At 46.3% G+C, this 23,309-nt stretch overlaps 1 protein-coding gene across 1 annotated transcript; it reads left to right on the top strand.

Annotated features, from left to right (window-relative positions):
- Window positions 1-2,472: 2,472 nt before the first annotated feature.
- Window positions 2,473-3,927, top strand: kcna3a (potassium voltage-gated channel, shaker-related subfamily, member 3a; the record flags this gene model as incomplete). The annotated part of the gene is made up of 1 exon (XM_084316496.1): window positions 2,473-3,927. The coding sequence occupies one exon, from the start codon at window positions 2,473-2,475 to the stop codon at window positions 3,925-3,927; it is 1,455 nt and encodes a 484-aa protein (XP_084172622.1).
- Between the last annotated feature and the right edge of the window lie 19,382 nt (window positions 3,928-23,309).

Here is a 23,309-nt window from a genome sequence, read left to right as displayed (position 1 = left end):
GACCCCCTGCACCCAGCCCATCACCTCTTCCAACACCTCCCCTCTGGTAGGAGGTTCAGGTCACTAGGTAGTCGCACTGTAAGGTTCAATAACAGTTTCTTCCCCAAGGCCATACAACTGACTCCAACTCCTCCTAAATTTACCCCCTGCTGTTATGTTTCTTCTGGTCTAGGTTACATTGAACTGACATCTATAGTTTTTCGTACTGTACTGTTTCTGTCATGTATTTGTTCTAGGTGGTGTTTTCTGTACTGTACTGTTCCATGTGTCTTTTTATGTTTTATGTGGTGTATTGTCGCAGCTACCACCTGCACCGTGCTTGAATTCCACCGGCCTGGCCGTGTGGCAATAAAAGGAACTTGAACTTGAACCATAAAAGGAATGTTGTCTACAGACATACAGAGACATAAGAACTTTTCACAGTATACAAACAGACACACATGGTACAGTATACAGTATAGCTATACATGATTGATAATACCTCACATTCAATACACAGGGACAGCAATCGGGCCATAGGGGCTCTCCACCAAGAGGGCATCAGCCACCACACCGACAATAAAGAATTTGTAGGGGGAAGAAATATGTATTTTGAATTAATAAACAGAACAGAGTGAAACATTTAAAAATGGTGGGTGGTGCCTCCAGATTTGAAAAACGACTGCCTTTCATATTTCTTATTGCAATTACAGCGTAATTTGTTCTGGCCGTCTGAAAGAAGATACATGGAAGGGTGTTTGAAGGTGACATGTAGTGTTAGCTGATGTTAGCTGGTGTGTTAGCAGGCAATGAGTGATTAAGGCTGTACACCAGGGCAGGCAGGTGCAGAGGGGGGGGGGGCTTTGGGTGCCCAAGCACTTGCCCATGTACCCCTTGATGACCAAAGTGCCCTTTTTTTGGCAAGGCTTTTAAAATATATAAAAAAAAATTGCCCATGGTTCTCATCACGAATAGTTTTAATAATTAATAATATTATAAATAAAAATAAATATTTGAATGCCTGTCTGTCTGTGCATGGTTTTCTGTTATGTTGCACAATGCTCGCCCTCCCTCTTGGAATGATGGGCCCATTAGCCAATAGAAATCTAGCGCAAACCGAGCATCTCGCCTCACATTTGCCCATCTGTCAGCAGATTTTTGATACATGTGCCCTTTTTCAAATTTGAGCACCTGCCCCTCTAAAGGTATCTGCACGCTCTCCACCAGGGAGGAGGACATGCGAATCGCGTTGGTCCCATGTGAGAGTGAGGGCACTGTAATCGTATCTAAAGGCACCGAGTGTTTTTATTTTCATGCTAACGTGGTAAGTGGTAACACAAATACATTTGTATTTATTGATTTACTTACTTATTTATTGATTTATTTGAAAGACCATTCTCATTATGACTTGATTTATTGAGCGCGTTGAGTGAAAGTTCCCATATCTTTCGGTATAGATGAGCTGCAATTAAACCTGGGTGAGTGACACACAAAAGTGCATGTTATATTGTATGCCTTGTATCCATTTGAACTCTTTGTAATGACAATTGCTACTAATAGGCCACAGACATGGCCTTTGATGGGCCATGATATCAATGATAAATTACACTGATTTTGCACTTTCATCACCAATCGCAGCTGTAACAAAGGCTGACACTGCAGAGCTTCTTTGAGGCTATTATGACCAGTGGCAGTGACCACACATAATGGTTGTCTATTTGAAAATATTCTCAAAGGCCCTTTGAGTCTGATCCCAAGCCGCTTGCTTGTTCTGAGCATCAGTATAAACATGAACAAAGAGCATGATGCATCCAAAGACGATCCACTTAGACAAGAATATAAATGTATCACTTTGCATGTTGTGTTTTGTGTGTGTGTGTGTGTGTGGGGGGGGGGGGGTAGTCCCTCCGGGCCAGTGGCAGAGCTGTGTGTGAATGGGCGTGCGTATTGATGTATACACTGCGTTTGTTCTCAGCACCATGGAGAGCTCCATTTGCGATTTGATGATCGTTTGGAGTGGATCAACAATTTTTTACAAACAACAACTTTACTCCTTTATTCTATTTAGTACTTTAAACTTGAGTATGAGTTATAGGCTATACATCAAACAGGTGTGCACACAGGGGGCGGCATCTTCTCATTAAACGTGTTGTTGTTTTTATGGTTAGGAGGTGTAAGCCTTCACGCGTGTGGTGTCGATGTTAGTGTCAAGTTGCTTTCCGATTGGGTGAGTTGTGGACGTATGTCATACATATGCGCGCCGTGGGCGGTATAGACTTGTGTTAATTAAAAAAAAAACGTGTGCGCTTCGTGAGGCGGCAACACTTCAGTGTGAATACGCGCGGAGGTGACGAGGAGAGGGGATGGAAGTAGCGTCGCTCTCCAAAGCTCTACAGGCGCACCTGTACGGATGACCACTTCAGTCTCATCGAATCGGACTCCTCGCCCACCAGGACCAGGGGCCACGGGGATGCTGAGGCGGAGAGGGGCATCATGACGGTCGAAAACATGCTTGAGGAACCCGCTGCGCTCTCGGCACACCTGTCGGTGGATCGATACGAGCGCAGCGGCCAGGGCTGCTGTGAAAGAGTGGTCATCAACATTTCAGGCTTACGGTTTGAGACTCAACTCAAAACTTTCAAGCAGTTTCCGAACACACTGTTGGGAGATCGCAGAAAAAGGACGCGTTACTTTGACCCGTTGAGGAATGAATACTTCTTCGACAGAAACAGACCCAGCTTCGATGCTATCCTGTACTATTACCAGTCAGGGGGGCGCATCCGGAGACCTGTCAATGTTCCTATTGACATTTTCTCCGAGGAGATACGGTTTTATCAGCTCGGAGAGGAGGCGATGGACAAATTTCGAGAGGATGAAGGTTTCATAAAAGAAGAGGAACGTATCCTGCCCAATAATGAATTTCAAAAGCAGGTTTGGCTTTTGTTTGAATATCCTGAAAGCTCTGGACCAGCACGGGGGATAGCCATAGTTTCAGTGCTTGTCATTTTAATCTCAATCGTGATATTCTGTTTAGAGACTTTACCGGAATTTCGGGACGATAGATTCCACAAAGAACCCACCGTGGCAACTATCATCAATGGCACTAGTCCATACGTGCAGAGTCCATTCACAGACCCTTTCTTTGTGATAGAGACGCTCTGCATCATTTGGTTCTCTTTCGAGTTGCTGGTCAGGTTTTTCACGTGTCCGAGTAAAACTACATTCTCGAAAAACATCATGAACATTATTGACATTGTCGCCATAATTCCCTACTTTATCACGTTGGGAACAGAGCTCGCTGAGAGACAAGGCAACGGCGGTCAACAAGCGATGTCCCTCGCCATCCTCCGGGTTATAAGACTGGTGAGGGTCTTTCGCATCTTCAAGCTCTCACGACACTCCAAGGGACTTCAGATTTTAGGACAGACACTCAAGGCCAGCATGAGGGAGCTCGGACTGTTGATATTCTTCCTCTTCATCGGGGTCATCCTCTTCTCCAGTGCGGTTTACTTCGCAGAGGCGGATGACCCCACGTCCAGTTTCACAAGTATCCCAGATGCGTTCTGGTGGGCCGTGGTGACCATGACCACTGTTGGATACGGAGACATGCATCCAGTGACTATTGGCGGCAAGATTGTGGGCTCACTGTGCGCAATAGCAGGTGTGTTGACGATCGCCTTACCTGTGCCCGTGATTGTCTCCAATTTCAATTACTTTTACCATCGGGAGACTGATGGAGAAGAGCATGCGCAGTACCTGCACGTCAGCAGCTGTGAACACCTTCCCTCAGGTGAGCTGAGGAAGACAAGCAGCGCGTCATCCCTCAGCAAGTCGGAATACATGGTGATAGAGGAGGGCATTAACAGTGGGTTCAAACAACAGCCCAACTTCACCAACGAAAATAACCAAAACTGTGTGAACATCAAAAAGATCTTCACAGACGTGTAAATGATTATGCCCCTATAAACAATGATAGAGAGCATGAAGACATTTTATTCCGCATTTATTTTATAATAGCTAATCGTGTAGGTCCATATATCGTGTAGGTAGGCTTGGGCGGTATAATATTTTTCATACCGTCATACCTTGCTGACATATGGCGGTATGACTTTCATTTTCATCAGCGCGGGGGGGGGGGGGGGGGGGGGGGTGCGGCGGCGGAGCTACAGTAACAACATACTCATTATCACCATACATAACGCTCGCTATAGGAAACACATTGAGATTAGGGCCGTTCTTTCAACCTGAAAGTGCACTTTCTTCAACCTCGAAGTAAACAAATCACAGAACGGTAGCCACTGCCGGCACCATCCAGGTATCAACGTGAGCTAACGGTAGCTAGTTTGCCGGCACCATCCAGGTATCAACGTGAGCTAACGGCAGCTAGTTAGCCGGCACCATCCAGGTATAAACGTGAGCCAGTTGCATTAGGATTAAAAAATGTCCTACTCTTAGAGGCGGTTAGGTGGCCGAGCGGAGATTGCGTTCGTCACCAGCCCCGGAGCTGTGAGCTCGATTCGCCTGTTCAAATCCAGCTCACAGCTCCGGGGTTGTCACCAGCTTGGCTGGCCGTCTGCACTGATACAATTGGCTGTATCAGAGGGTGGGAGAAGCTGGCGGGGTGGGTCCGGGTCGTTGTAAACAGCGACTCCTACAGTTCGGTCGGGGCGCCTGCTAAGCGCGGATTGGACGTGAGGGGGATAGTGTGGTCCTCCCACATGCTACGCCCTCTCAATGAGAATCCGCGCTGCCAGGTGAAAAGAAGCGGTGATTGGCTGGACGTGTGTCGGAGGAAGCACGTGGTAGCCTCCACTCTCCCAGATGATCTGACTGTGGGGGGTAAGTGCGCAGCGATCAGGAAGGGACTGGGAATTGGCATACGACTAACATTGGGATGGGAGAAAATCGGAGGAAAATGGAGGGGGAAAAAGACAAAAAAAAAAAAAAAAAAAATGTCAACACTCACTCACCCCGTTTTATATTACATTCCCAAAGAAGTGCCTCTGTCTCTCGTTGTGCTGGATGAAGTCACTGGCGAGTCGACTCGTGGCGAGGGTTTTGCTTAAATCCGAACAGAGTCCTTTAATTGTCCAAATGCGACAGTGTGTGCAGAAAAGTTTAGCTCTTGTTTGACATGCTGCCGCCATCTTGCTCAGCTCAGCTCTGTGCGGGAAAGATGGACTGCCTCCCCTGCCCTCTGCTGGTGCGTGCTGTGTGTGTGCACTACAACCAATGCCGTCCCTGTCGAAACTCCGTTTCAGTGTAATAGAAACCGAAACCCAATGCCGTCCCTGTCGAAACTCCGTTTCAGTGTAATAGAAACTGAAACCCAACTGTGATTTTGACGGTATTGATTTTCAATACCGTCGGTATTTCTAAATACCGTGGTATACCGTAATACCGTCATACTGCCCAAGCCTAGTCCATATCTGTCCAGTGGATGTAATAGCCTACAACGATATGTCTACCATATCGCGATCTCTCGATTCGTCCTTGAGTCAAATGGTGTTGATGTTCAGTGACGGTTACACGCGTAGCATAATAGCCACTCATTTGAAACAGAGTTGTCTTATGTTTTGTGAGAGGAAAAGTTGTTTTGCATCGTCCAGTTATGTGAATAATATTATGGCAATATATAGCCACATAATGCTTGTGAAGGTTATATTTATTACCATAACCTGTTGAAATGTTGGCCTATCTGAGTGTTGTTGAAACTATTATCGGCGTAATAAGTTGTATCGTAATGAAAAGCTTTACAGTTTAAACCGAGCTTTTCACAAGATGGTATTTTCATTCAATATTGCCTATAGCCTATACCAAATAAAAAACAAAAATATAATATTAAGTATTTCTGACTCCTTCGAATATTTAAGTATTCCTTTCCATTTCAGGAAAATATGAAAATGTTGTCTCATTTGAAATGTTGGTAAAAAAATAATATCTGGTTTTGTCAATGACAAAATTAAGATTTATTAATTTGCGCTGCGCACAATGAAGACTGAATGCTGAATCCAAAATTATGCGCATGGATCAAACACAGCACGTCCCCCGCCTCTTGGTTGTTATTGTACCCGCCATGTGATGCAGTCTCCATGACGACGATGGTTTCCTGTAACCCCCCCCCCCAATGTTACCATGGCATCGTTTTGTATAGACTTTCCAAACGCGGTGTCTTGAAGAAAAGCGGACACCATGATGGATGTTAAGTGATAATGTAGCTTAAAAACTATTGTCTCATCAATACATTTCTCATGTGATTTAGTTGAAACTAATCAATAATAATAAATCATTCCCACTAGGGTATTATAGCCTATAGCCTTATGCATAATAGCATGATGACATTGCAATAGCACTTTAATCACACATGTTAAATATCTTAGCAAACTGGGACTCCCTAAAATCCATGGCATCTCTCATGTCACACCCCATACCTCAATCCTAACCGTAACCTCATTGGACCTCACATCCAAACTTAATCTTCCATTGGATGAGTCACACATGCAATACATGAGCTGCTTGTGCTTCATTCTCTGTGAGTTGGCATGCCAACTTGCTCTGATGTCACAATAGTTCTAGAGTTGCTTCTCCTCCCCAGGACCCCAGCAGTGACCATGAGAACTCCAGTGACACAATGAAGCAAACACACCACAACTGAAGGGAAACACTCCCCAAGCCTATAGACAGTGGTGCAGTGGTGGTCCCATGCGGTACCACGCCACCCCACCACGTTTCTGAGCAGAAGTACGCGCAGTCGCGTACGCATGTGCACGTGGTGTCATCCCCACCATCTCACCACTTCTGATATTACCACTGCACCCCTGCCTAATATATACCTATTAAAATCATTACTTCAACTTGTTGGGAGTATTATAAAGTTTACAAATAATCAGGAAATACTAGATACTGTAGTTATCATTGTTTACCTGGCTATTATTCTCATTACCCAATGGAATTATATTCCTTCTTTATTTGTGTGGAACCTTTGGGAGTGGATTTGGCACGTAAACCACGTTATCAACTCATTCATTGGTTATTTCTCACAGGGTTTTAGAAGGAAGCTCATTTGGACTGAACACTATTGCTCTTCCCCACTGGTGTCTCAGGAGTGCTTTCTTAACGTACAGTTAAAGGGGCACTTCACAGAAAAACAACAGCGATTTATTTTGCACACCATTTCACACATATCCCCAAGGCTATAAACTGTTTATCACACATTTAGTTTGACAGTTATTGATAGTTAATGAGTTTGAATATCTCCTGAATCCTTGTGTCGTGTTAATTGCAGTTTGATGAAATGATGTAGATGAAAAATAGCAACCCCTATTACATCCCTTATCTCTAATTATTCATCTACATAATTTCATTGTGATTAACCCTTGAGTGGTGATATTTGTTAGGCTACTCACCCAACAATTGTAGGTCTGGTGGACCCACAACATTATTGGGATTTTAAAACAATGAAGCCATAACAATTCATGTAAAAAATACTTAACAGGGCGGCCGGGTGGCGCAGCGGACTAAGCGTCTTCCGACCACCACAGAGACAGTGGGATCGAATCCAGCTGTGGTGCTTCCGGGTTGGCCGACCGTCCATACTAACACAATTGGCAGTGTTAGAGGGTGGGAAACCCGGCGAGGGTGGGTCCTGGTCGTTGTAAACAGCGACTCCTACAGTTCGGTCGGGGCGCCTGCACAGCAAGGGAAGGATCTAAGAGAGGTAGTGTGACCTTCCACACGTTACACTCTCCCAGTGAGAGTCCGCGCTGCCAGGTGAAAAGAAGCGGTGAGCTGGGTACACATGTGTCGGAGGAAGCATGTGATAGTCTCCGCCCTCCTGGACCGACGGTAGGGGGTAGAGTGCGCAACGACCAGGAAAGGGATTGGGAATTGGCATAACGACTAACATTGGGATGGGAGAAAAATGGAAAAAGAAGGAGGAAAAAGATGATTCAAATTTTTTTTTTAAATACTTAACAGATGTTAACTTTATCTCAATTACAAGCAATATAGACAGCATACTGTATCTGGTTACTATTTACCATTTACCTCTGCTAGATCACATTTATCAATACTCGTTTTGTGTGATAAAAAAAAAATGAATGACATGAATGGATGTTGTTTATCATGTTTATGTTCAATAACTATTAGTGGAATAAGATAGAGGCAGACAGTGAAGGTACACAGTGAACCTTTTTGTTTATTTACCATGATTTCACCTACTTCCACACTTCTGGGTCCAGTGGACCCGAACACCACGTATGTACTATAAATAAAATACATTTAAATTATTATTATTATTATTATTATTATTATTATTATTATTATTATTATTATTATTATTATTATTATTATTATTATTATTATTATTATTATTATTATTATTATTATTATTATTATTATTATTATTATTATTATTATTATTATTATTATTATTATTATTATTATTATTATTATTATTATTATATGTAAGGACAATTGGATGGGTGTGAAATGAGTTGACCTCCTGGACCTGGTCAACAGCCTTACAGTAGAGTTTTGGACCATTTGTATATACGGTTTAGGGACAACTTACTGAGGCAGGTGAAAAGGGAATTACAGTAGTCCAGCCGGGATGATATGAATGCATGAGTGATCAACAGCTCAGGTTGTGATATAACAGACCTGAATTTGCCAATGTTTCTTAAATGGAAGAAAGAAGTATGGGTCAACACTTGATTTCTAAGGTTAGACTGCCTTTCCAATACTTGTCATACATGTATGTTTGGAACTCTCATTCATGGTTCCAATCCATAATGATTGACTAGCATTTTTCTATCAATTAATTTCTGCAGTAAGATTGAAAGACATGTTTAAATATTTGGGTGTTCCCTTTCTTGGTATACTCGGCTATGAGGTGTATGAAGAATTAACACTACAATCTGTAAGTGATTTAATTGGTCATTCTAATACCCCTACAATGTAGGCCTGTTCATACTTGATATTATGCTGAGTTGAGACTTTCATGGGTAGATATGGCTGAACACCGTGGGAACCGTTATGTTGAAAACACAGCTCAGTGCTGCCCTCGTGAGACAGAACTGATGCATTACCACATTGCAGGACTCAAATGAATGCAGCATGCTACTGCAATGGGCCGTGGACATGTTGGGGAGCTGGGGCTCAAGTACCAGAAGATCACTAATGCTCCTAATCATTTGTGGGGAGGGACAGGGTGCCTTTGTTTAATTGTATTACACTCGTGTCCATGTATGTGTCTGTAGCCACCATAAACCCTACAGGTCTGATCCCATTTGAATGAATTCTCTGATATTTTTCACATTGGTCAGCATTAGATATTATGAAGTATTTCATTTGAATGAATTTCCACCATTGTCCATTGAAATCAATACTGAGGATAAACCTTACACCTTTTAAACGCACACGTGCCATACTCGAAAAATGTCTGCTGTCTGCCTAGCTTAAAACACATAATATGAATGGATATATAGCACCCTGGATAAGAGGTTAAAATATGTTAGTTTGTTTAAAATTTCGGGTGAATTTTAGCCCCTTTTTGTGAACTGACTATCTAAAATGATGCAGTGTGATAACATAGCAGGAATCTACTCTAATCTCTGTTCCACACCTAGAGGCTCTGGTCTGTCCCATAATTCTAAAGTGTCCCATTGGACCTGTGAGTCTGAGTGCTAAGCCCTTACACTTACTTACACTTCACAGAGATTTTGAGCAAGCACATGAATGGCCTAAAGGATCACTTAACATTTTTTTTAAACATACTAGGCTTACACAAACATAAATCATGCTTTGTAGCTTCACACAAAAGCGTTTGTCTTTCTCTCTTGTGTGAAGCAAAATACAAGCAGCGCACATGACTCTCAGCAATTCCAAAAGGATTGCAAGGTGGGGCTTAATGTCCCTGCTGCTGATACAAATGGGAATATGTGACGCTTCTTCAAACACACTGGCAAATGCACACACGTGCACACACACACACGCACGCACACACACACGCACACACACACACACACACACACACACACACACACACACACACACACACACACACACACACACACACACACTGCTAATTCTATTCTGTCTTCCTGGAATTTGTGATGCTTTCGGAACCCTGACCCATAATGTCATGATTAATGCCTTAGAGGAAATCCAGTGAGTGACCTCAGGTGTAACACCTGAGGTGTTTGACATTTGGTCTAGAGGTGAATTACTCAAAATGCGCTGTTCTCAAAGTGGGAGGAAATCGTCAGTATAAATCTAAATCTGACAAAAGCCCTGAGTTTGTCATTAACCCTTTCACTGCCACACTACAGAAGGTAAACCTTCTGTAATGTGGTAGTGAAAGGCTAACCTTCTATAGTGTGTTGTGAAAGGGTTAACGCTTTGTAGTGTGGTAGTGAAAGGGTTAACCTTCTGTGGTGTGGTAGTGAAAGGGTTCACCTTCTGTAGTGTGGTAGTGAAAGGGTTAACCTTCTGGAGTGTGGTAGTGAAAGGGTTAACATGTAGTGTGGTAGTGAAAGGGTTAACATTCTGTAGTGTGGTAGTGAAAGTGTTAACCTTCTGTAGTGGTAGTGAAAGGGTTAACATTCTGTAGTGTGGTAGTGAAAGTGTTAACCTTCTGTAGTGTGGTGGTGAAAGGGTTAACATTCTGTAGTGTGGTAGTGAAAGTGTTAAAACCTCTGTAGTGTGGTAGTAAGGGTTAACCTTCTGTAGTGTGGTAGTGCAAGTGTTAAAACCTCTGTAGTGTGGTAGTGAAAGGGTTAACCTTCTGTAGTGTGGTGGTGAAAGGGTTAACATTATGTAGTGTGGTGGTGAAAGGGTTAACATTCTGCAGTGGGGTAGTGAAAGGGTTCACCTTCTGTAGTGTGGTAGTGAAAGGGTTAACATTCTGTAGTGTGGTGGTGAAAGGGTTAACATTCTGTAGTGTGGTAGTGAAAGGGCTAACTCAAATCCCCCGTGTGTATGACTTGCACGAGACGTACACATACCCAGGGCATAGGTTTTACATAGCAGGTGTTAGGAAGGGAAAGAACATGTTGATGACATCACTGCTGAGGTCACTGCTAGGCTGGACCTGATTGATGCTTCACCCCTACCGCTGAGGGTATTAGACAGGTTGCCCAGTCTGGAATCCAACATCCATCATCTTCAGGGAGAACTGAATGATAGAATAGTTTGCTCGTGTGGAAGTGGTCTGGACTGAATATCCACACCACTAGAGACATTCTTTTCCAGTCCAAACAGGAGGGTGGGTTCAGTGTTCCAATGTGGAGTGGATATAGAACGCCACCAGGATGTCCCGCCTGACTAACCTGCTGATTAGTGACGGTAAGACTCTCAGGGAACTTGCTAGAGCTTCTTCGCTTCTGGATACACACACGTGTGCGCACACACACACTCTCTCTCACACACTCACACACTCTCTCTCTCTCTCTCTCTCTCTCTCTCTCTCTCTCTCTCTCTCTCTCTCTCTCTCTCTCTCTCTCTCTCTCTCTCTCTCTCTCACACACACACACACACACACACACACACACACACACACACACACACACACACACACACACACACACACACACACACACACACACACACATGTGCATATAAGCAGACACACTGTCACACACACAAACACATGCACGTATGCAAATAGTGTAGAATAGCTCACAGTAATGGCATTGAAGATGCACTGACTAAGATTTCCCATGATTTAAAATGAGGACCATATAGACTCAACCACACACATTATACGTTGGAATAAGCATGCACGTTTAATAATTGAGTATATACACAGTCCTCATCCAGCATGGTCCGGCAATGAGGAGGACCTGGTAGACTCCGACGCTATTATACATGGGTTCAACGCGGTCCTCGTTTCAAATCCTTGAACCAGTGCATCTTTAAGTCCTGTGTGCCTTTAGCGTTGACCATCACCTCTCTACCTCCACGTGTCCCTGGAGGAGTGCTTCACGGCCCGGGCTTCTTTCACAGAGTCAGTGCTTGACCGTCATCTGTCCTGTGGGAGCCTGATGTCCTCCAGCCGATAGCTCCAGCTGGTGCAGAGAACTGCTGAGTGGCTTTGTTCCCTCCGGCTCCACTCTGGAAATAGAATCCTGCTTCATCATATTCTTATCTGAGGTGAAAATGAAAAGGCGTCCTTGAAGTTACTCCGTGCCACGTCATTAATCATCTCCTGCAGAGCTCCGCACCAAACACAAATGTGGGACACCTGCAGGAGAGCTTGGAGTCTGTTGCATATTAGTGAAGTGTTACCATGAACACAGCCACCCCCCTTTAACCTCACAGACAAGTTATTAATCAGAGCTTTCATTTTATGAATTATAAAAAGAAGGGTGGCGCAGTGGGCAAGGCGCTCGCCACCAACGCAGGAGATGCTGGGTTCAAGCCCAGCTCTCGGCGTTGCTACCAGCTTGGCTGGTCGTTCATACTAATACAATTGGCAGTATTAGGGGGTGGGAAGCTGGTGGGTAGGGATCGGACGTTGTGGACAGCGACTCCTACAGGTCGGTTGTTGCGCCTGTGCAGTTGAATCAGGAAGCGACGAGGGCGGCGTGTCCCTCCCACGCAGACCCTCGCCGCTGAGAGATCGCGCTGTGCAGGTGAAAAGATGCGACGGCTGCCTCCTCGAGTACCGGAGGGGACACGTGATGCAAGGCTTCGTCCACATTGCAGCCGGCTTGTGGGAGGCATAGTCTAGCAATGTTCGAGACAGGAGGGTAGAATTGGACAATGCGAAATTGGGGACGGGAGAAAAATAGAAAAATGGGGAGAAAAAGTAGATCAAAAAAAGAATGATTTATAAAAAGAAAAGAAAACAAGTTTCTTTTCCATACACAGTTTCTGAACATGTAATTAAACTTCAGGTCTCTTTGATTTCACCCCAGAGACTACTAACCTCAGAGACTACTCACCTCAGAGACTACTCACCTCAGAGACTACTCATTACTCACCTCAGAGACTACTCATTACTCACCTCAGAGACTACTCACTCCTGTTCCAACCCTCGGTTGGGTAATACCTGCTGCACGACTTATGCATATTAGATGTGAACAGCATCTACCACAGAAGCCTTGCATAACACACAAGTTCCTGTAGGCCTGTGTGTATATGTATATATAAATACTATATGTGTATATATGTACTGTATGTCTGTGTGTTTTAGTCTAGAACTATATGATGTGTGTGTGCTGTGTGTTATAGTGAATATAGGTTATAATTAAAACAAGTAATACAATTCATTGCATGATTGTCCATAGTTAATTGTGATTAATCACATTTTAATCACACATTTTGTATCTGTTCAAAATGTATACCTTAAAGGGATATTTTTCAAATGATTAATACTCTTATCAACACGGGAGTGGCCGGATATGCTTGATTTATGCAAATGTATGTTTATTAAATCAAATAAATAACCAAAATGACTAATATTGTCCAGAAAATCAAAGGTACTACATTTAGCATTGAATAAATATACTGCAAATAATCACAACATAACAAATCCCAATAGGCAACAACAGACGACCATATTGACCTGCTAAAAGTAACATTACTCAGTAATATGAGTATACTCACACAATGTAGTGTCCAACTTTACTCTTATAAAGGTTCACTAAAACATCCCCTGGTTTTGCATTAAAACCAAAACTGTTCAGCTCAGTGGACCAGGAAAAACGTTGGTTCTGTTCAGCTCAGTGATGAGGAAGCTTACATTTTTGGTTCTGTTTAGTTATTTGGTTCTGTTCAGCTCAGTGGAGAGGGAGCTTTGGTTCTTTAGTTCTGTTCAGTTATTTGGTTCTGTTCAGCTCAGTGGAGAGGGCCGCTTCAGTTCTTTGGTTCTGTTCAGTTCAACGGAGAGGGAGCTTCAGTTCTTTGGTTCTGTTTAGTTATTTGGTTCTGTTCAGCTCAGTGGAGAGGGAGTTCTGTCCTTTGGTTCTGTTTAGTTATTTGGTTCTGTTCAGCTCAGTGGAGAGGGAGTTCTGTCCTTTGGTTCTGTTCAGTTCAGTGGAGAGGAAGCTTCAGTTATTTGGTTCTGTTCAGTTATTTGGTTCTGTTCAGCTCAGTGGAGAGGGAGTTCTGTCCTTTGGTTCTGTTCAGTTCAGTGGAGAGGAAGCTTCAGTTATTTGGTTCTGTTCAGTTATTTGGTTCTGTTCAGCTCAGTGGAGAGGGAGTTCTGTCCTTTGGTTCTGTTCAGTTCAGCTTCAGTTCTTTCAGGAGAGCGGCTAGGAGCACTATTAGAAGCGATGACAATGGTTGCTATGCATCCACAGTTTATGACTAGGCTCCAGCGTGAGCATAAGGTTATCCTATAACCATAGTTATATGAGTATAGCGAGCGCTCTGCTCTATTGGAACTATCCCTTTATCCATTCTAACAATGAAAAACGTTCTCCACATGTACACACCCATTTACCTCCGCCTGGCCACACCCACATCCGCTCCTATATAAGCGGGGTCGTGGCCACACAATCAGCTCCTTCCCAAGTCTTTCACCACCGAAGGCGAAGACCATGGGGTCCTCAGTGAGTCAGAGCAGAGCGCTCGCTATACTCATATAACTAGGGTTATAGGATAACCTTACGTTATAGACTGTATAGCTTTACGCTCTGCTCTATTGGAACACAGGAGCTCAGAAGAGTGAAAAGCTCGACAGATGTACCCGCTGAGGCCCCCTACAACCATCAGAACAGGGGGGGACCCGAGCCCCCCGGCCCTCCCTAGTGGAGGACGGGAGGGAGATCGGATCCGACTGTGCGAAGAGGGTTTAGCACCTCAAACGCACAGGGTGAGCAGACCGTGGGACTTACCTTCGTTCAGAAGGACCCGCGACCACTCGGGCGCGCATCCCACATGCCACCAGGGAACGGACGGGAAGCAAAAAAAAAAACATCACAGCCCAACATTACAGGGTCGAAGGTCAAGAACCCAACCCCGTGGCAAGGCTGCAGCAGCGGAGGAGGTCCCAGCCCTAGGACAACCTGAGGACTAGGACCCCCTGAAAAGAGGGGCCTGGTGAGGCCAACGAGGCCGCGGCATCGAGACCCCACCAGACGGTCACTGGTGACACCACCCCCCACATCGCCAGCGTATCAGACAGGGCCCAAATCAAGAGCAGGCCCTTCCCCCTTGGCACGCCGCTCTGAAGCACTCTCCTCAAGAGGCTACCCCCCCACAACACTGCAGGGCCAGTCGGCGTGCCGGGGAGACAACCCCCAAGGAGGTTGATCCCTCAATCCAGGCAACAGGCCCCAAGAGCAGAACTCGACCTGTGCCTGGAGCACTGTGGACTAGACAGGCGCCTAAAGGGTCTACTGCAAGAACAGTATCCCGGCGGAAGGGGTGTTCGGTATGCTGTGCACCATATCATAACCTCCACAAACCCGACCCCCCCAATCCAGCGGGGTCGAGGTTCAAAGAAGAGGCTGACACAATTGGCAGACGTCATGAAAGATGCAGGGGCATACTCTCGGGCAGACGGGGTCAAGCCCAGCCTCAACCCGAGAGTCGACTCTGCTACCAACACACCGGAGAACCAACCACCCCCCTATGTTTAGTTTAACAGGTGGCGGTTGTTCCCTTAACCCACAAAGAAAACTCAGAAACATAACTGCGCGTATACACAGGCTATACAAGTGTTTCAGTTTTGAAAGGGTTAACCCAGGCCAACAGGTCGACGATAACGAGTTCGGACCTGGGCCTGGCGGACCGGGACCTACACAGGGATGCCTAGAGGAGTTGACAGCAACCTCCCTGACAGCCCCCTCCGATCCCCGCCTAGCAGGGGGGAGGGGTGAAACAAATGGAGAGGAACCAGGCCCCCTAACACAGCGCAGGGTACAACACAGTATGGACCAAGCACGTCACTGTTAAGGGCAACTCGTAGTGGCATACATATGACACACACATCAACGACATCAATCCCTGCAACGCCCGTCCCGACCCGGAATTTTCCCCCCGGAAAAGCACAAAGTCCTTCGGGGTACCAGAACAGCAGATCTGCGCCCCAGCGGACAACGGGTTAACTGACCTGGTCCGGTGCGACCAGAACCAGTCACGTCGCCATCCCCAGTCCTAAGAGGGGGGTAGGTACACGTGTCGATCCAAAACATCACAGAGGGCGCCACCAAGACGGTCAGTACGCGAATGCACTGCTCCTGGTGGCCCACCTCATGGGCGTGAGACCCCTCCGCCAATGTTTTGATCTACTCCGTCATCTCCCCCCGGAGATGCACATGAGCCGTCGAGTCTAACCTAGTGCACTGGCGCTCAGTAGAGATAAAATCTCCTTCCCAGTCGCCCGCATAAAAAACGCGGTTTCTATGAATTGGGCAACCAAGGCGCGCCAGCCCATAATGTGGTTCCACATTGAAAGCACCCAGGGCCAGCGCTATATGCACGTCGAGAACCCGAAACACATCAATGGTGAATTTCTTTTTTTTTTTATCTTTTTTTCCCTCCATTTTCCTCCGATTTTCTCCCATCCCAATGTTAGTCGTATGCCAATTCCCAGTCCCTTCCTGGTCGCTGCGCACTTACCCCCCACAGTCAGATCATCTGGGAGAGTGGAGGCTACCACGTGCTTCCTCCGACACACGTCCAGCCAATCACCGCTTCTTTTCACCTGGCAGCGCGGATTCTCATCGAGAGGGCGTAGCGTGTGGGAGGACCACACTATCCCCCTCAAGTCCTATCCGCGCTTAGCAGGCGCCCCGACCGAACTGTAGGAGTCGCTGTTTACAACGACCCGGACCCACCCCGCCAGCTTCTCCCACCCTCTAATACAGCCAATTGTATTAGTGCAGACGGCCAGCCAAGCTGGTGACAACCCCGGAGCTGTGAGCTGGATTCGAACAGGCGAATCCAGCTCACAGCTCCGGGGTTGGTGACGAACGCAATCTCCGCTCGGCCACCTAACCGCCCTATCAATGGTGAATTCTAATAAGAAACACCAGACAACGTTCCCTCCATGCTGTCTGGGACGAGCAGCAGGAAGCCGGTCTATAAGACACAGACACGGGTCTCATATGACGTGTCTGAGGGTAAACCCTGTAAATTCTGCTCTTTACACAAGAGGGTAAGACAGAAAATCCCCCAGAGAGACCTCTACGTGAGTAACAATTGAAAAAGATATATGTAATAATTGGGCCAAGTGACCAAAGGCCCAATACACACTTTAATAGAGAGCAGAGCAGAAAACAAACAGTTTTCGAATGCATCGCATCATCCAACTTTGACAATGACAGCGGTCTGCAGCACAGAGCTTGAAAACTCACGGATGTCTCATGGCCAATAGAAAACGCGCCTAGTGACGTATTCCATGGCCGGGGGAAATCCTGTGACCCGCCCATCCTAATATGGAGTGGAACCAGGGAACCCCCCTCCCTGTGATGCGCTGAACCCACAGCCCGACAGGGAGACTGACAGGCAGGAGGCCCAACCTCCTGGCTAATCAGTAAAGGGGGGAGGGGTTGATCAGTTCACCCCATATGACCCCTCACCCCTGATACGATGCAACAACAAAGCAGCGCCATGGCACCAGTTGTTAGTGCGCTACATGAAAGCGCATATACCTGTTAGGGTAATAGCTTTACATTCTGCACGCCAGCCACAGACGATAACCTAATTTGTGTAAAAAACTGGCTTTTATACAAGGCTCAGGCTTATGTGCAAAACTTGCCACCTGCATTTTTATACCTTTACCCTAAAGTAAAGAAAAAACAACAGACCAAAGAGAGGGTCCAAAGGACCTTGGTACATTAGCTATATATGTAAAAAAAAAAAAAAAAAAAAAACACGTCTGCAGTGCCACGTTTACTTAAACGTAGAACATGAACACACACAACCCCCTTCATACAATAAAAAAGGCAAAAGTTCACTCTTACTACTGCAAGAAGAATGCCGTCTTTTATGACGAGAGAAGACATAAGTCCTCGACCAAGTGCTAGCTACAGGCCTTGCTAAGTCATACATAATAGTGACCAAAAAACTATTTTCAGAGAAAACTGCACCACTCCCTAAGCAAGAACACAACCCCAGCAGTAGCTGGGGGGTTCACACCGTATCCCCAAATATATAGTGAATCAACACACGTTTTGTAACAAAAAACAGTCCCTCACCTTTATTTAATAACAAAATCATATTTTTGGGGGGGGGGGGGGGGGGGGGCAAACAGGGGAGTCACTAGCGTCGCCTGCCGCGTGCAGAACGCTGTTTGCCCCCATGGGAAGCCGGCCCGGAGGGACGGTGCTGAGGAGCCTCCTGGTCACGTCGATCCCTACCGTTCCCCCCGGGCGCAGGACGACTGGCTGCAGCGGTAGCGGCACTTCCTCCACTCCTGGCCTTCTTCCTAGAAGGCCCAGCAGCGGCGGTGGTGACGGTGGCGATGGCCGCAGACCTCTGCCGGCGTTGCCTCCTCCTCACGTCACCGGTGGCATCGGGTCGGGGAAAGTGGGGTTGGAGCACGGAGCGCTCCTCCTCCATCTCTCTGCAGGCTGCCGTCATCTGCTGCGTAGCCAACCCGAAAAGTCCAGCATCGGAGAGGGGGAAGTGGAATCCTCCTCTGGTCCGGCACCCGTGCCTGCTCCAGCCAAAGGTGGCACTGGATGAGAGTGGCCAGAGCGCGCTCCTTCCCGGCGGCTATCGCCTGCAGCTGGGTCAGATGCAAGATGGCTCCAGCCGCCTGGGCGTGGAGGTACCGTTGATGGTCATCTAGTACCGCCCCGCCTGCCATCAGCCCCAACATGTAGCGCGCCAGCTGCGCAATGTTGGAGGTTGCAGCCAGGCTCTGTGTCGAGGCGATGTACACCTGGTCGCGTCTATTCTTATACTAACGGATTTCCAGTTCCGCGTTCGCGTTCTGCGATCTGATTGGCCACTGACTCTACGCCCAAACAGCGTGTTACGCTAATAACGTATTGTTTTCATCTCTCTATATTAACGTGATTCCATCAACACAACATAAATGTTCAAAACACGACAAGACAGTTTGCATCACTTCCCACGGTTCTCGGCACTTATTCTACCGGTAGTGCGGTAGTTGTTGCCACGGTATTGGGTCTTTGGGTGAATACTTCATTGGCGGGGAAGAAGAACACTGATAGCAGTGTGTGGACCGTCCCGCGAGCCCCAGACCACCGTCCCGCGGCCCCAGGCCACCGCCCCGCGAGCCCCAGACCACCGTCCTGCGGCCCCAGGCCACCACCCCGCGAGCCCCAGACCACCGTATCTGAGGACTTGACATGGACCACACACATTGACAGTGTTGTGAAGAAGGCACGGCAACGCCTCTACTTCCTCAGGCGCCTAAGGAAGTTCCAAGTCAGTCAGAAGATCCTTAAGAACTTCTACTCATGTACAATAGAGAGCATCCTGACTGGCAATATCACCGCCTGGTTTGGGAATAGCACCGCACAAGACCGTAGCAGACTACAGAGAGTGGCCCGTTCAGCCGAGCGCACAATTGGAGGGGGGCTTCCCACCCTCCAGAACATTTACAACAAGCGGTGCAGGGGTAAGGCTAAGAGAATCAATAACACTAAGGCTCAACGAACAATAACACTATGCAACAACCATCAAATGCACTCACAGCACACACATCCACACGCACACACTCACTTTAAACAAACAACACACTGCAGCACCCACTCTCCACACTTTAGATCACCTAAACACACTTTATATTTATTGATAAAGGATTTGCACTACAACTCGTACACCTTACTGTAAATTGTACCTAAATTGTACCTCATCCCATTTCTGCTTTGCACTATATAGTATTGTATATTAGTACACTGCATAGTATATTGTATATTATATGGTAACTCAGTTACGTCTATTCTGCATCGAACATTGTACATATGTCTATACTGAACACTGTGACCTCATTTTTTACTTCTAATTTACATGCTATACTATGTTATTTCATACTTATCTTGTCTAGCACAGTCTCTGGAGCGTAACAGTAAGAAGCATTTTGTATAAAAGTATTCTGTACTTCTGTATGACAACTATTAAAGAAACTTGAAACTTGAAACAACTACCGCACTACCGGTAGAATAAGTGCCGAGAACCGTGGGAAGTGATGCAAACTGTCTTGTCGTGTTTTGAACATGTATGTTGTGTTGATGGAATCATGTTAATATAGAGAGATGAAAACAATGCGTTATTTCAATTGATATGAATTGGATAATGCTGGCTGCAGGCTGTTAGCAGAACTAGCGTAACACGCTGTTTGGGCGTAGAGTCAGTGGCCAATCAGATCGCAGAACGCGAACGCGGAACTGGAAATCCGTTAGTATAAGAATAGACGCCACCTGGTCACTCCACATAGCCAACTGCCTAGCCGACTTCCCCAGGGGAACTGGCTTTCTTAATGGCTCCCACACCATCTCGGGGCAAAGGATGGATGCCATCGGGCTATCAAGTCGAGGCACCCCGTCCTTTAGCCCCTGGACCAAACCCACCACCTGCGTGACTGGCACGTAGGAGGGGGTAAGGCCAACGATGCGGGATATTACCTGTCCCCGCGCCACGTAAGCCTCCATCGATGGGAAGAATGGGCAGACAACGCCCGTCTCTCTCACAGGACGATGTTGCCAGAGATGACCTATCATGTCATCGGGAACAGGTGCCGGCAGTGGCTGCGACAACGCCACGCCATTGGCGACTGCGGCGGCCGTCATGAGCTCGGGGAACAAGGCAAGCAACTCCCCTTGCATACCTTCTTCCACGTCACTCGCATCCCTCGCGTACGGGAGGCTGCACCGGGCGCCATCGTCCAACACAGCAGATAGCTGGGCATCTCGTCTCCGGGGTGGAGGTTTTAACCCAGTCCCAGAGTACGAGGGTCCCCAGGGAGACGTAGCACTCCCTGCCACTTCCTGAAGGGGAGAGTGACACGTCTCCGCCGGGCCTTCGAACAAGAGAGCCCCCGCCCCTCCATGTAATCCTCAGTCTCCATCGGATATGGAGAAGAGGCGAGAGAACTCTCGCTCGGCTCCAGCACAACACTGCCACTAGGCCGTTCACCCCCGCTGCTCGCCGTCCTACGACGAGAGCGAGCAAGAGTCTCCGATGCAAATCCTCTGCCACCAGAGGAACTGTCTGCCTATCGACCGACTGCCCTCTGGCGGGGGAACCAGGGCCGGAACTCGGCCACCTCACAGGCGATGGGAGCGCAACGGCCCTTCGGCGAAGCACACTCTCCTCCGGGCGCCGCTCAGGCGTACCTACCTGCCACAACCGTGGAGCCAAGAATGCCCCACGATGCACGGAGGACGCCGCGACAGTGAAGCGCTGGTGGAGGGTAGCGTTGTAGTCGTCTAGACCCTCCGACGGTGAAGACATTATCTCTTTGTTTTCTTTTTATTTGCGAGAGAGAAAAAACAAAGATACAATGTCAACGTAGCTCCTTTCCAACAAACTACTTTTGGCACTAAACTAAAGTGGTGTATACAGACACTTTCGGTGGTGAAAGTAGGGAAGGAGCTGATTGTGTGGCCACGACCCCGCTTATATAGGAGCGGATGTGGGTGTGGCCAGGCGGAGGTAAATGGGTGTGTGGAGAAAGTTTTTCATTGTTAGAATGGATAAAGGGATAGTTCCAATAGAGCAGAGCGTAAAGCTATACTATCTATAACTGGAGGTTATATTGCTGACACGGTTTCAGAGGTTGGCTAGAAATAACAAAGTTCTTGTTTCTTTAGCGGACAACATGCAGTTTGTCACTCCGGAGTTCTTTCCCAAGTTCTTCTTTCTTTATGAAGAGGTAGATTTGTTTTGGAACACCCGTTTTGGCCAGGCAGGTTATTCCCAAATCCAAGGATTTCTGAGCATTCATCAAATTGATTAGGCTGTCTCTGGAGGCGGGCCATGGAGGAGTGTCCCCTCTGTCAGGTTGTGTCCAACCTCACTTAATGATTTACAGTATAAAACCTTATTTTGTCTGTAAGGTATTTTCATAGTTTTTTTTTACACTAAAACACCTGTGGCCTATAGGTTCTGTTGTGATATTCTGATCAAAGGTTTAATCTGAAACCTATATAAAATGATACATTCAGAATACAAAAACACAACACTATATAAAACATTACCTTCCTAATCCCATAAATCTCTGGAGGTGTAACCATTAATTTCTCAGTTAAACATGTCCCGCTCTCTGTCCCACAGCATGAGGCCTTGGCGTCAGACTCATAATAAACTGGGTTTCACTCTAAGAAGACATTCCGCTCTCACAACTGGTAAGGGCCTTTAGTGTCCTGTTTATGTCGACCAATGAGAGTGCATCTCTGGTTCTCATGGTTACCTTTTCTATTTAATGCAAGTGAAGGCTTTATAGCCTTTTGGCCTTAACACATTGGCGGCCATTTGGATGCGTCTAAAATCACTGTAGACGGCCAGCATATGTAAACAGACTTGCACAGTCCGTGGGGCTGTTTGTAGAGCAAAATCTATACCTTATAGCAGGGCTATTCAACTAAATTGTTCAGGGGGCCACATTGTCAGAAACCCAAGGGGCCAGGGGCCGGACTGCCACGGCGCCTCCCCGTGCTATGAATATATGTACACTTGACACAACACGCAACCTAATTTTCACAACTTTTATTTAACTACATTGCAAAAGTAGTATACTTTAAAAAAAAAAGTGCTTCATTTATGTGCCACATCTGCAACATCTCCTGCAAAAAGTGCTTCATTTATGACTGTGCAACAACTGCAACATCTCCTCTTGAACATTTCAATATAAAAATAAAATTAAAAACAAACAGTGCATGATGTGCATCTGAACATTCTAACATCAACACTTGAACAAAAAAACACATTTATAGTGCAGCTGAGCTTATGAAAAAGTGCATGTCAATTATTTCAAGTTGCAGGAGACCTTCATCAATGTGAAGTGATGCAAGGAACTCTTGTCCTTTTGTGGAAATAGCAGCTACATTGGCAAATGGGTTGCTCACAAAATGCATCAATTCTCTGGGCATGTCAAATTCATCAAATTGACTTGCCAAAGTTTTCCCTCAATTTATCAATGAAATCTGTCATTAATTGAGTGACTTTTGGCTCAATTGTGCGTGTGAACGTTGACATGAAAAGAAAAAAGTTTAAAAAAAATATATATATATATATATATATATTTTTTTTTTTTTTTTTTTTTTTTATTATTATCATGTAATCTTTTGCGGGCCGGTCAGAATCATCCCGCGGGCCCGATGTGGCCCGCAGGCCGCCAGTTGAATAGCCCTGCTTTATAGTATTGCTATCTGTCCATTCTCATTGTCAATTGAGTCCATAAA

Source organism: Notolepis coatsorum (genome assembly GCF_963971535.1).
Source record: "Notolepis coatsorum genome assembly, chromosome: 6".
Taxonomy (NCBI): domain Eukaryota; kingdom Metazoa; phylum Chordata; class Actinopteri; order Aulopiformes; family Paralepididae; genus Notolepis; species Notolepis coatsorum.
This window is presented reverse-complemented; position numbering and strand designations above follow the sequence as displayed.